The 13,120-nt window shown below is 52.5% G+C and overlaps 4 protein-coding genes across 4 annotated transcripts; 1 reads left to right on the top strand and 3 right to left on the bottom strand.

Annotated features, from left to right (window-relative positions):
• Nucleotides 1-507: 507 nt before the first annotated feature.
• BDZ83DRAFT_570366 (uncharacterized protein) lies at nucleotides 508-1,948 on the bottom strand (the record flags this gene model as incomplete). Its single annotated transcript, XM_060504295.1, has 3 exons — nucleotides 508-1,035; nucleotides 1,102-1,445; nucleotides 1,501-1,948. 3 exons carry the CDS (start codon nucleotides 1,946-1,948, stop codon nucleotides 508-510), a joined length of 1,320 nt encoding a protein of 439 aa, XP_060368509.1.
• A 1,131-nt stretch (nucleotides 1,949-3,079) lies between these two features.
• Nucleotides 3,080-4,769, bottom strand: BDZ83DRAFT_717059 (VHS domain-containing protein; the record flags this gene model as incomplete). The annotated part of the gene is made up of 5 exons (XM_060511906.1): nucleotides 3,080-3,366; nucleotides 3,422-3,578; nucleotides 3,634-4,104; nucleotides 4,151-4,546; nucleotides 4,758-4,769. 5 exons carry the CDS (start codon nucleotides 4,767-4,769, stop codon nucleotides 3,080-3,082), a joined length of 1,323 nt encoding a protein of 440 aa, XP_060368508.1.
• Nucleotides 4,770-6,941: 2,172 nt separating this feature from the next.
• BDZ83DRAFT_609272 (uncharacterized protein) lies at nucleotides 6,942-8,994 on the bottom strand. Its single transcript, XM_060507522.1, has 5 exons — nucleotides 8,312-8,994; nucleotides 8,088-8,257; nucleotides 7,711-8,010; nucleotides 7,476-7,616; nucleotides 6,942-7,420 (listed from the first exon to the last, which is right to left on the bottom strand). Exons 1-5 carry the CDS (start codon nucleotides 8,838-8,840, stop codon nucleotides 7,232-7,234), a joined length of 1,329 nt encoding a protein of 442 aa, XP_060368507.1. The 5' UTR covers nucleotides 8,841-8,994; the 3' UTR covers nucleotides 6,942-7,231.
• An 839-nt stretch (nucleotides 8,995-9,833) lies between these two features.
• Nucleotides 9,834-11,573, top strand: BDZ83DRAFT_738800 (uncharacterized protein). The gene is made up of 4 exons (XM_060513029.1): nucleotides 9,834-10,343; nucleotides 10,407-10,639; nucleotides 10,712-11,055; nucleotides 11,142-11,573. Exons 1-4 carry the CDS (start codon nucleotides 10,239-10,241, stop codon nucleotides 11,387-11,389), a joined length of 930 nt encoding a protein of 309 aa, XP_060368506.1. The 5' UTR covers nucleotides 9,834-10,238; the 3' UTR covers nucleotides 11,390-11,573.
• The last annotated feature ends 1,547 nt before the right edge of the window (nucleotides 11,574-13,120 follow it).

The following is a 13,120-nucleotide window of genomic DNA, read 5'->3' as shown; positions in this document are numbered from 1 at the left end:
TCAATCGAAAGGAAGAAATATTTGAATTTACTATCAAGAAAGCATTATATAGTTGATTTAATAGACTAGTCCAGGTTGCAGATTGTGTGTAGCAACAATAATTCCTTTCCAGAAACAGAGCCAAGGTAAGCTTGTAAATCTACTCAAAGTTAGAGCTATAGGAACTACAACTTGTTCTAATATTGCTCAGCGTATGGGGCAAACAGAACCTGCTAGAAAGATGGTATTCCTCTTGTTCAGATGAAAATCTGAAGGAATTGGGCAGCAGACAAGGCCTGAACACCGCTTCAGATCTACTATCATCTGTATTCGGTCGCAGTACCCTAGGAAAGCCCATTTGACGTCTTTCCCGGGCACAAGGGGCTGTGTTGGGTTGACACTTGACGACTAATCGACTCCTTTTCTAAAATAACGACGCGGTGTGAGATCATCATGACATTCATTAATCCCTATATCATTAGTCCCATAACCTTGGCAGCCGCATCATCGACTTTCATAAACCACAACTCACAACCAAGTATAACACTCATCCGCGACAGGCACCTCAACACTATAAAGCTCCTGCGACCACCACTGCGTCGCAAACCCAACGACACTGAAGAAGAAATCACTCTTGACCGAAAGCCCCTCCTTACACCCGGTATTATCCTGACCAACACTGACACCCGTCCCATTCACCCCCTGGCTCGCAGAAAGCACAAAGTCATTCACCAGCTTAGAGCGCGACGTCACCCCCGAGCTGAGATCGATGGCGCCGCCGAGGATCTCAAACACGAGCTCGACGCCCAGGTCGACGTAGGGATTCACGCCGACGGCGGCCTTTTCGGAAATGTTGGCGCGCGCGGTCCAGACGGGGTCCCAGCCCGTGGCGGAGGAGGATGCGGCGTCGACGAGGTCGAGGTGGAGTTTCGCGTCGGGGAAGGAGAGGCCTAGGTCCGTGGTGATGGATGCTTTCGCGTCGGCTTCGAGTTCGACGCCGATGGCGAAGCCGATTGCGGGGCCGAGTTTGATGATGCCGGGGATGTCGACGAAGTTCTGGATTCGGATGTTAGTTGGAGGACCAAGGGACTTAACGTAAAATTTAAAGGAAGAAAGACTTACATAGCCTAGGTCTTCAGGGTCGTAGGTAAAGTTGCCAGAGTACGGCGCCTTGACGTCGACGGTGAGACCGAGGACCGCGTCAAAGGTGGTGTCGATGTCGAGGGCGAGCTGTTCCACCTTGAGAGGGATGATGCTGTACTTTAGCGTGCCGGAGAAGGTCATGTTGGACGTAAGGGAGGCCTCGTCGGCGGTGACGGAGAGGTACGGGTCGTAGGTGAAGAGGTTCGTGTCGGCGGGGAGGGCGAGCGTGTTTGTGATATGTACGCCGCCGTCGTCCCACTTGATGTCACGCTTGCTGGCGGGATTCTGAACAGGGACGTTGGAGAAGGAGATCTCCGTCGAGGCTGGTGAAGGTGGTTAGCACCTCTCTTTCTGTAAGGTTATAAGGTATAGACTCACTAGCCGTGTTGGCAACATCGCTCTTGTGAGCATTCGCAACAACCTGAAGAGTCTCGGCGTCCCAGGTAATGGTATCAACCAAGAAGAAGCCGCGCTCGTTCTCAGCATCGCAGTTACCCAGGTGATTCGTGACCATGACAAAGTCGTCGAGCGCCTGCCACTGCTGAGACGTCTGTTCAAAGGCGGCCGTCGCGTTGAAGGTGACAGTGATACTCGCATCCTCGGTGCACTCGACGCTCGCAATGGACGCGACCTCCTCGAGGACGACCGAGGGGTACTTCATGGCCAGGACGACGCTGACGAGGCTCACGTCATCGGCGGCGCCGTAGTTGAGGGTGATGTCGTTGGACGGGACGAGGTTGGTCGGGTCCGTCTTGTTGCACTCGGGCCGCAGGACGGGGGTGAGCGTGGTGGTTGTGTTGGCCGCGGCGCGGGCGCCGGTGACCATGGCTACGGCCAGGGCGAGGAGGGCAAGCATCTTGGCGGACTTTGGGGGAGGAATGAGTGAGATACCTACGCTTGCTGGAGGCTGAAGAGACAAGATCATGGCATTGGAGGAGAAGAGCTCGCTCATATAGATGTCTTAGACGGAGGAGGTCTGACGGTCATTCTTGCTGCCCCCGGGTCGGCGATGGCGGGTTGAGCGTGCGGGATTAGAATCACTGCCACCATTCTCTCCGCCATCCTTGTAAATGACATGCAGGAACATCCCTCGTGAGTCGCGATGGCCTCACGGGAATTCTTCTTACAGGGCCTCCCGAAAAGGGAACCTTCTCATCTTATTCCATGTCACATCTCACTTTCGATGCACCATCCGCACGCGTTACCATCGGGCCCTCCGCTCCACATGCCGTAGCGCGAGTCACGGAAGACGTTACCAAAATGTAGCCCGAGCTTATCGATAATCGAAACGGATTCAATAAATCCCACCGCGGTGCAACGTCGGGGCCCTGATTTTACGTCACATCGAACCGCGGGGTCACAACTTTGTTTTGCGTCTTATCCACGAGATGCAGTAGCAAGAGCTTCGGCCGAGCTTGCGAGAGGAAACCCGTGCCCCGCGAGGGAGGATCCCATTGGACATCGAAGAGAGCTCTTCCGCGAGGGGGAGCTTTGACAGGATTCAAATATTGAACACATGCCGCCGAGGGGATGGCGGGATCGTAGCATCTCCGGCGGGGGCACGTCGGGCGATAGCTCCCGGAATGGCGCTCGGCGGGGGCGTTGGGGGCCCGGGCGCGGTTCCCAAAGGGGAGCTGAGGCCGAGACGGTACCAACGGCGGGAAGTCGGTGACCGATTTCGGAAGACCGGAAAGGGGAACGTCCTGTACTCTATAGTGGTGCGCAATATTAATAGCACCGAAATAGTAGATGTCATGTATGCTCTTGAATCATTCATCAATGAAATGTCTAAACGGGGCGCTTTGCTAGATGACTTGAGGTTTTCAACTTGCACCTGATGCGATCTTTCGACCACATATTCAATCCCTCAACGCGACAGGATATCCTTGAATGAGACGGGGGAAAGTACAAAGAAGATGGAAAAAGTATGATGGATTTAGGTTATAGCGGTTAAGTATCACCATCTCGGCTCCGCTCTTTCGGTCGCGGGCGTTTCCAGGGCGTTCTTGTCGGCAAACGGGTCGTCGTCGTCTTCCTCCTCCTCCGACTCAGGCTCAACGACCTTTTGGACAGGAGGTCTTGGGGGCTTCGCCGGAGCAGGAGTCGGTGCGGGCGGGGAACGCCTCGCCATCGGGACCGGACGGGGTGGAGCAGGCGGACGGGGGGAAGGCGTGTTGCCGATGCTCAGACCAGAGACGTCAGGCGGAGGTGGGGACATGGATTGCTTGGCCTTTTCCGTCACCACTGTCAGTGTATTAGTAGTGCTCTCGAGAAGTGGTTGGGGTACGTGGAGGCTTACTTCGATACATGTGAGCTTGCTCGGCAAGTTCATCGTCAGAGTCACTATCGGCGTCAATCGAGCGGTCGAGCTGCTCAAAAGTCATGAGCGCCGTGACAAGCTCGTCGTTCGCGCGGAGGAGACTGCCGAGCCACTCCTCGGATTCGATGTGGTGGATCTAAGGCAACTAGTCAGAGAAAAACATTGAACGGTGAGGCACGAACGAGACTTACATAACGAAGGATCTTTCGCCTAAGCTGTTTGCAGCTTTCGAATTGCTGGACAGCTTGGGCGTTATCAGAAATCCGTTCTCTCTCACGGTTGATGCTCTGCAGGTGGTTGGTCAGGTTGGTTGTGGCGATGGAACTCTCAGCAATCGCGCTCTTCATTGCGTCCTTTTCCAGTTCCAGGTTAAATGGCTTGCGCTTGCTCTTCTTGTCCTTATCCTTCTTCTTCTTATCCTTTGACGATCCGAAGAAGGAGCCGCCGGAATGGGAAGAGGATTTGGAGTGGCTGAACGAGTTGGTGACATTGGATGTGTTACCGTAAGGTAGGTACGGCGTTTGCTGAGGCCTGGATGACTCGCCAGCACGGGTGGTGGGCGAAGGAGGCTTGTCCTCTTCCTCCTCCCCGAAAGGATTCTCAGTCTCTCGCACAGCTTTGGATCGCTCCTGGGTCACAGCGACCTTGCGCTTGGGTAGTTCCTAAAAGGAATTAGTTGGCATCGGCGAGTAAGAACGTCGGCCGTACCTGGTGCAGTTTCGCAATACGCTCCAAGCCTGGCGTGCTCTTGTACTGAGCCCAGCTGCGGAACAACTCGGTACACTTCTTTCTGACGTCGGGATCAGAGAGATCAGAGGTTCCGCAGACCCTCAATCGTTCCAACAGGGGCTCGTCGGCGAAAGCTCGTTGGAACCGTGGGCCAGCGTTTTGGATCAAGCCGTCCAGGATGGTCAAAGCTCTGAGCTGGCGATGGACGTTGCCGTACTTGAGCTTCTTGCGAATGGCGCGGGCAGCCTCTACGGGACCCGAAGCTTGCAGCTTGATGACTTCTACAAGGTCGGGGATGCCACTCATGTCATCTTCATCGTATGTCTCGGCGGTCAGCGTCTCAACGCTCACCGTGACGGCGGAATATGGTTTCTTCTGTCCTTGGTGTCAGTTCCGGTGTATTCTACAGTTAGCATAGCTCTTTCGAGGCTACGTGAAGCTTTCGAACGGTTCTGAGTAGGCGCCATGACATGGAAACATAGCTCTTGAGCATCCACCATCGATCCATCTAGCCTGACCGAAAGCTCCCGCGCGGCCGTAACCACCCGATATTGCGGAGCATAGGAAGATGAGGGGTCGCTCGTACCTGAGAGAACATGATGCTCGGCGTGCAATGCAGTGAGGTATCTCGAATTCGAAACGAGCAGTCGTTGAGCAAGCAAGAACTGGTATGTATTTGTGATGGCGCGGCTCAACCTAGGTGGCTGGCCGGAGGAGGGGTCAAGAGCTGAGGTTGCCGCTAGCTAACGGAGGGTGGTCCGCCTGGGAGTTCAAAGATAAGGGTGACAGATGCGGGAACACGGAGCTAAGCGATCGTCGCTAGTAAGGCTATTCGGATTGTCGAGAACGATGCGAATGATAGAGATATGTAGTCCGTCGTCAAGATCGGGCTCCGGGTCGGGCTCGGGATGGAATGTGCATGAAGTGAGTGAGTGAGGAACGGACGAGGCAGTCTTGGTGGGGCAAGGAGGGCGCCCTCCAAGCTTAGCTTCGCGGGGTGTCTCCGGTACGTACTCTCCGGGTGCGCGTGAGCGTACCTTGGGTGGGCTGGGCCCCGCTGACGTAGTTTCACTCAAGAGCCCGTGGAACCGACCCTGAAAACTGGACTTGAACACAGGTATTATGCAGCATGCCGGCAAATAAAGGAGAAGAACAAATTGACTCAAACATTGAAGAATTCTCACTTGACTTCTGGAGTCCTTCCCGTCAAAGTTTCGGGTCCGGCAAAGCACATGGTTGGAGAAGATGACCCGAGTTCAAGGTACCTTGCCTAAGGTACTGCTGGCTGGACCTCTCTGAACAGTGAGCTTTGGGATGTCCCGTCAGGACATCTGACGAAACAAAGCTCGCACAAACGCTGGAAGCACGAGCCACTTCTCCTGGGCCAACCAGCTTCAACCCTGTGGAGTTCTCACTCCCCTGAAGACCACCGGCACTGCTCGGCGCCGTGATCCGGCTTGGCCAATCGCAGTGAGTGGCCGAAACAACATGTCATGTGATCCCACATTGCCCGAAAGATGCTTTGAACCTCGTTGACGACTAGAGGTTTATCGGTCTTTGCGAGAGCTCACAACTGTTTTTCTCAGCTTCTCAAGGCTGTTCCAGAACTTAATCGGAATTTTGGTCACTGTTCAATGGGTTGAAGCCCCGAGTCCAGGCATGGCACCTGTTACCCACAAGAACGCGGCCATGGCGGCCTGTGAATGCACTTCAAAGGTATTGCTTCCCGGATTGAACGGGATTGAGTCAGGCAGTATCCTATAATAATCAGTCTTACGAGAAAAATCTTAGGCCCTAGTCTCAAAATATGGGTCCGATTGCTCATTCAGGCTCACTTAACTCATAGCATACCTCAACTAAGCTATGAAGTAATGACATCTTTGTTCATTTATCTAGGAATTTTCAATCGCAGACCCTTTGATACAATTCCATACCAATGCAAATTTGATAGTCAATCAAAGAAACACAAACATTTGATTCGGTAGCACCCATCTCTCAAACTTACTGTCTACTTCTCTGCGTTCTCAACAGCATCCTCAGCGACATCCTTCGGGGCCTCCTCAACAGGGTCAAAGCAGTGACACTTATCCTTGCTGTAGTCCATGGACCAATGACATCTTGTGTTGTGGCAATCTCCATACTTGTACCGACGGTCGGAGTCGTCTGGCCGCTTTGCAGTAGCCCACTTGCAAAAGTCGACAACAGCGTTGATGACACGCAAAGTCATGATGATGAAAAGTTTGAGGAAAGTTGGTAGGTGGGGTGGAATCCAAACACTAGAGTGGCGAGTCAGAAAATGGCTCGGTGAAGTTAACAATGTTCGAATGAAGTTGCTGACGTTGTGGTTGAAGACGAGTAGATTCTGTCTGGTGGCTTCGATCCCTCTGGTTAAGTAGCCTCGGACGAGGACCTTTCGAAACCATATACTCAGGAAACAGAAGCTTGGTCAAGTCTTTACGACTCTCTAGATCTAAGCTGATGGCTTATTGTGCTCCCTACATGGTGTGAAAGACTCGATGCATTTTCAGAGATGCTGTTAGATTGAAAGGTTGAAGACTTGAAAGCTGTGTCAAACAACCATCATCGTTTCCTCGGCACATACCAGCAACAGATCCAGAGGACATATCCTTTCATCGAGTGTTTTGATCGATGGTTATACTTCAGGCAACAAAGGGATACCGTCCCCCTTTGTATACATAGGATGAACGGATCTTCCAAGTCGGGCTAAGCACTCGAGTAAACTTCACGATCAAAGGTTCAAGGATCTATAGGACGAACAAGGGAGTGTCACATTCAGTGCAATCCTTCTTGTGGGTGCCGGCGCCAGCAAAGAGCACACAGGAGTGCCCTGCGCCAGTTCCATATCCTACAAGTACTTCCGCATGTGGTAAACTATCAATACGAAATGCCATCATCTTTCATCATCCAGCTAGAACTCGTTCCCATTGGGCTGTCTTTGGTTCCAATCAATGGCTTCGCGCCAGCTTGAACAATAGCAATATCCTTCGAGTAGACGTGGTGTGCCAGACGGAAGAGAGGGTGTTCCATCCCAACCAAATATCAGAACTTGTGCGTGCTCCAGTCCTTGCCTTCTTCCTCGTCTTCATCCCCTGTCTCCTCTGCATCGCCGTTTTCTTGAGCATCGTCATTCGCGTCGCCATTCTCGCCCTCTTCGTCTTCGTCGCTATCATCATCATCGTCGTCGTCTGCATTGAAATCGGGCATAACAATACTGTTCAAGAAGGTAATCTACACCATGTGTCAGCACATCCATCATCCAAACGACAGCCAGTCGGCTACTTACGAATGGGTGCATCGCGGCAATGATCTCACAAATCTGCTCTTGGGCGTCGTCCTCGGTAAACACCTTGTCATCAACCTTCTTACTAATGGTAAAGTTGCGCAACTTCAACAGCTCGATATCACGGTGGTCGACCAGGTAGCCCTACGAAAGCGTGGCTTAGTGCAGTTCCGCAATGACCGTGATCTTCTCTTTGCCCATCATGAATTACAGGACCGAGGATTATTTGGAGACATACCTTGGGCTTGGTCTTCAGAGCGTTCCCCATATTCGTCTCAGCAAAACCCTTCAACGCGGCTTCCTCGCCCCCCTTCTGCAACGATTTGGGCAAGAAAGTCCTCTTGAACCTTTCATCATTCAAGACCCTGCGCCACCGACGCGGCCGCTCATCGATACTCTCTCTCAGCTTCTGCAAATGCGACGCCTCGGGACACCACAGTCCACCGCCCACGAAGCAAGAGCCTGGCTGAAGGTGGATATAGTAACAGGCGTAAGGACCCTTCTTACCCGTCCTAGACCATGCCGCAGAGAAGTGCGCCTGTGCGTTTGAGATCCTTAGTACAATTCTCCCATTGAAGTTCAAGCAGACTAAGAGCGATGAAGAATGGCAGGTACCTTGTAAGGGGTCGGATCCTTGCTGAAGCGAATGTCGCGGTGGATGCGAAAGACGAGGTCCTTGGCCGGTAATTCTGGGATGGTAAAATCCACTTCGGTGATCTTTGGCGTGATAGTTTCGACAAAGGTGTTCCAGTCTTTTAGGGAGCGTCTATACTCGCCGTCGTGGCCTGCGCTAGATCAGCATCCGTAATACATCAAGAGGGTTTCCTTGTGGAGCCTACTCTTCAGCCACGATCTCTGATTGTGAGCTCTCAGGTCCTTCAAGAACAACAGAGTGTTTTTATGAACGGTATCGTCAGAGTAGTCCTGCCCATCGAGACCTCGAAGCTTCTCATGCGGAATGATAGTGACCCTACTCTCGTAATCTTCCTCGTCGTCTTCCTCTTCGTCTTCATCCTCTTCAGGTTGCTCATCCTGATACTCATCCTCAACCTTCTCAATCTTTTGCCTCTTCACTGCCTTTGGCCTGCGGGGCGCGGGCTGTGGCTTGGCTTTAGGTTTAGCGACTGAACCCTTTGGCCGCCCACGTCCACGCTTCTTGGGTTGCTCCTCCTCCTCCTCTTCTTGACCATTACCTTCGCTCTGCACCTCATCACTGTCACTCTCAACCTTCGCATTTCCATCAAAGTCATCATCATCGTCGTCACCCTCAAAATACATGCTCTTCTTGGGAGTGCTTGACACACGCCGCGACCGCCGGCGAGGCTCATCCTCAGCGGCCGGCGACGCAGCACGCTTACGAGCGGGCATTGTGTCGAATTACTTCTCTGCGGGTTTAGCCCAAAGAAAGTCAATTGATATCTTTCAAGGTCGGGCCGTTCTGCAGTTGGTCGTTGTGCGCATGCAAAATGATTGGGTCTCAAAACCAGAAATTCGGTATCGAAAGCCAGAAAGGTGTCGTGCGTCATCGAGTGGGCGACCGCCGGGGGCATGGCGACGGACGCGCCGGGATCCAGACGCAGGCTGAACGCGCCATCACATGATCTTGCACGTGTGCTTATCGTCTATCAGCGCCGCGCGCATTCCGCGGAGGCGGGGCCGGACTTCGAACGTCTGCCGTCCGGATAGAATCAAACGACCGACCGGCTTCCTGTTCTTCGAATGGCCCGGTGCCGCTCACACTAGGTTTCATTGTCCGCTGATGCCTGCAACCTTCAAAAGCATGCCTCTTGAGCGGGAAAAATTTTCGCTGGGAGTTTAAGCGTAAACTCCAAACGTCATGCAACGAAACCACGGCACTTTCAGGCTTGTGCTTCAGCGGACTCGCATGAAGTTCGTATGAAGAGGTACATCTTTATCTCATTCTCAAACCTTATGAGTGAGATTCTGTGAATGTGGCAACATACTGCTCCCATGATACCGCTCCCACGAGGAGGGACTTGGCTCATCACCCTTGCATACCCTGATTGATGATCTGCTGGTAAAACTTGTCGTGAGAATGCCTCAAGACCGCCATCATCTACGCAGTCGTCTGCTCCCTCAATGGGAATGATAATATGTGATTTTGGTATTGCGAGCGAAGTAGAATGATGCTATGCGACTCGCACAACGAAACCAAGCAGGAGTGCAGAGGATGTCGTTCAAACAAGGCTTGGCAGCACAAGATAGTAGACCATTGCAATTCGTTGGAACATAGCCATTCTATCGTCGAGGGGGCCGCGGGGCCCGAATTCCGACAACTTTAAATACCAAGATCACACGCACGAGTCACCATCGGGGCAAAACTCCGCAATTTGAACATGTCACTGCGCCAGAAGTCCGCAACATGGAAGTCTGCCGCGACGTTGGAAATGGCAATCTCAGCACTACACGACGGCTTCTTCCGGGGTTCACTCTTTCGATAGAGACAGAAATCTTCAACCTGCCGAATACTTGCTACACGTGTCCCGATATGAGATCCGCTTCCCCTCAGCCTGAAGTCAATGCATTCTTGGAAAATCCGCACAGGGGCGGGTCTCTGCGAAGGCCTCCAAAACTCCAAGATTGCTTTATGTTTTGAGACAACAAGCCGCTTCATGATCGACTATAAGTACAAACGTGCTGGATCTGGTCTTGTGCTAAAGGATCCAGCTGTTATCCATCGTACTTGACAACTTCAATAACACACAGGCCAATTTCTACAACTCTTAAATCACCATCACATCCATCATGGTTGTAGTCGCAGTCGCCGGAGGCACGGGCGGTGTCGGCAAGACCATCGTTGAACAGGTAAAGCTTAGCAAGAAGCACGAGGTGATCTTACTTAGTCGCAAGGTAAATGCCACAGCCGCAGCCACCTGCAAACACGCTTGAACCCCTTCTAACCAAGCCATCTAGGCTCCTACCACACCCGCCTCAGGCGGAGCAAAGATTGTGCTTGCTGACTACGGCAATATCGAGGCGCTGTCTCTGCTGCTCGAGGAGCATAATGTCGAGACAGTCATCTCCACGATTGGTTTCGTGGGCCCAGAGGCCGCCCAGTCGCAGCTCAACCTCATCGCCGCAGCCGACAAGGCCAAGTCGACCCATCGATTCGTCCCCAGCGAGTTCGGAGTCTGGTTGTCTCCAGAGTACGGAGATTCCTTCCATCCCGAGACGCCTTCCCCTCTTAGGTGCTGCAGAACCTACTGACACTTAACCAGCGACACGAACGCGGCGATGTTCGGGGCCTGGCTGGACGCAGTCGCTGCTCTTAGAAAGACTGGCCTCATGTACACTCGCGTGATCAACGGGTGGTTCATGGACTACTTTGGCATGCCGCACACCCCAAGCAACCTCACCCCTCACACCTGGGCCATCGACATCGCGAACCGCCGCGCCGCGATCCCCGGAACAGGCAACGAGCCCATGACCCTGACCTACTCGGTAGACGTGGCCCGCTTCGTCGTCCGCATGCTCGACGACGCCGACTGGCCCGACGTCAGCGTCATCAGCGGCTCAGACACCACGTTCAACGAGATCCTGGCAATCGCAGAGAAACTCACGGGTACGTACGATTTTGTTTTGGAACTTTGAGGCAAAAATGCTACCAGGGTCACCAGGTGACGCTAACATGGCCTATTTTCTCGCCAGGAGCCAAGTTTGACGTCGTCTATGACGGAGAAGAGAAATTAAGAAACGGCCAGGCAACCGTCTGGTCGGCGGGCTACGGCGCAGGACCGGCGACAATGGAGGAGACGCAGGCGATGATCGCTCTTTTCGGTTTGATGGGCGTCGAAGGCAGGATCCTGGTGCCCGGGGGTAACCGCCTGAACGCAAAGTACCCAGATATCCGCCCCATAGGCATTGAAGAGCTTCTTACCAAGGCCTGGGCTGAGTAATAGGATTCGTTCTGTCTCAGGACTAGTGCTTAGGTTGAAGTACTTTGTCTCTCATCGCCGCTAGCTTTTCGTCTCTGCCGTCAATCCCCTCTACACGATGTTACCTTTTTGTTTTGCATAGTCTCTTTCAGATGAAGACGCATCTTTTGATCCTCGTCCTCGTACCTCTGAACATCTCCTGCCGCCGCTGGTACCCTTGTGCGGGGGTTGAGTCTCGATTGACGGTGACTGCATTCATTGTGACGAAATTCTTGTTCCCTTAGATCCAATTCAAGAAGTGAAACTAAGTTGCTCAATCACAGCCAGACATGCTGCTCTAAGCCGCTGCCTAACCCGACGGGATCCGGAAGCTAAGTCTGCCGATCCCTACAAACTGGACCTCACACACGTAACTCAAGGATATAGTAAATTGAGACAAGTAAGCCGACTAGTCTAGACCGGCATAGGGCCTGGTCCGCCTGGCTGCAGGTTGAAGTAGAGTTAAATGTCGATCCGATTCCAAAGTCCCAAAAACCACACAAAAAAGTCAGACTGCCCCGCCAAACGCGGCTTTGTGGATATGGTAGGGAGCGGCCGCCAGCCACACCCGCCGGGCCATGCCGTTTAAATATCCTAGCCTCTTTAATATCCTAGCTGCTCAAAGTCGCCGGAAAGTCTCCGCTCATTAATAAAAAGCGAAGGATTCTAACCGTAGTAGAGCTTAATCTTGAAGAGTATAGAGAAGTAAAGGAGCCGCAGCGCTCGGTGGACAGAAGTCTCACACCGCCCCATAAAGGAGCAGCCAAGTTCCGTGTTCCCAACCTTCCTAATGGGTCGAACCGACATGGTTGATAGAATCATTTCCTAACCGGGTATTGATCTCAACGGTCCCGATGTTTTCAGCAAGATGAAATCTGCGGATTAATAGATCCTTCAACCGAAGTCCCGTACATCTCACGATGATATCTCATGTATTGACAGGGCAATTTTGCTACTCGAACTGCGGCCGACAGACCCACGCTGACTTCTGGTTCGGGGCTGTGTACAAGGTCTCACGATAGTCTCTCCCAACTTGGTAAGAGATTCGTCTAGGAGGCGAATTTCCAGGTCTTTGGATATCATCATTGGTGGTATAGAATTGTTCCCGCCAAGGCTCCCTGAAGTCCCTTTCAATGTTGCACGAGAATCATCTCAATACCCATGGCTCTAAGTGTCATCATTGGTTGTATAGAAGTACACCAGCCGCGGCTCCCTTGAGTTTCTTACGATGTTGCAATAGGATCATCCGGAAGGCAACATTCTAGGCTCTCCTAAGTCCCTTTTGATACAAGAGGATCATCTCAATATCCTAGCCGCTCTTAGCCGCTAGGTATCATCCTTGGCGGCATAAGACTGCCCCGGCCGTGGCTCCCTGGGTCTCTTCCGATGTTGCAATAGGATCACTCAGAAGGCAACATTCAGTGCTCTCGGTATTAACATTGGCTGTATAGTAGCTCCCTAGTCAAGGCTACCGTGAGTCCTGTGCGATGATCTTCAACTGCTCATCAAGAGGCCCATCGAAAAGGAGCCTTCGGTATTTAGATTTACAGGGAGATGGGATATCCAGGTAATGAACAATCAAGGTGGCGACCCGAGATAGGAGAATGTTGATGAATAGAGACACAAAGCTGGGTTCTTTTGATCGATACCCTAGTCCCACGATCGTGTCTTGACATCCGGAGACAACGAATTTGGGTACTTTAGTCCAAGATC

The sequence above is a fragment of the Colletotrichum acutatum genome (assembly GCF_030867785.1).
Source record: "Colletotrichum acutatum strain CBS 112980 chromosome Unknown BDZ83scaffold_17, whole genome shotgun sequence".
NCBI classification, from domain to species: Eukaryota; Fungi; Ascomycota; class Sordariomycetes; order Glomerellales; family Glomerellaceae; genus Colletotrichum; species Colletotrichum acutatum.
Note: the sequence above shows the minus strand (reverse complement) of the source record. Positions and strands in the feature narration are given on the sequence as shown.

Bases quoted from the DNA above. Each gene is read 5' to 3' on its own strand.
- BDZ83DRAFT_609272 (XM_060507522.1), bottom strand. From the start codon at position 8,840: ATGCCCGCTCGTAAGCGTGCTGCGTCGCCGGCCGCTGAGGATGAGCCT. The intron at 8,011-8,087 runs GTACCTGCCATT...TCAAACGCACAG, and splicing joins AGGATCCGACCCCTTACAAG to GCGCACTTCTCTGCGGCATG. The intron at 7,617-7,710 runs GTATGTCTCCAA...ACGCTTTCGTAG, and splicing joins CTCTGAAGACCAAGCCCAAG to GGCTACCTGGTCGACCACCG.
- BDZ83DRAFT_738800 (XM_060513029.1), top strand. From the start codon at position 10,239: ATGGTTGTAGTCGCAGTCGCCGGAGGCACGGGCGGTGTCGGCAAGACC. The intron at 10,344-10,406 runs GTAAATGCCACA...CAAGCCATCTAG, and splicing joins TGATCTTACTTAGTCGCAAG to GCTCCTACCACACCCGCCTC. The intron at 10,640-10,711 runs GTACGGAGATTC...ACACTTAACCAG, and splicing joins GGAGTCTGGTTGTCTCCAGA to CGACACGAACGCGGCGATGT.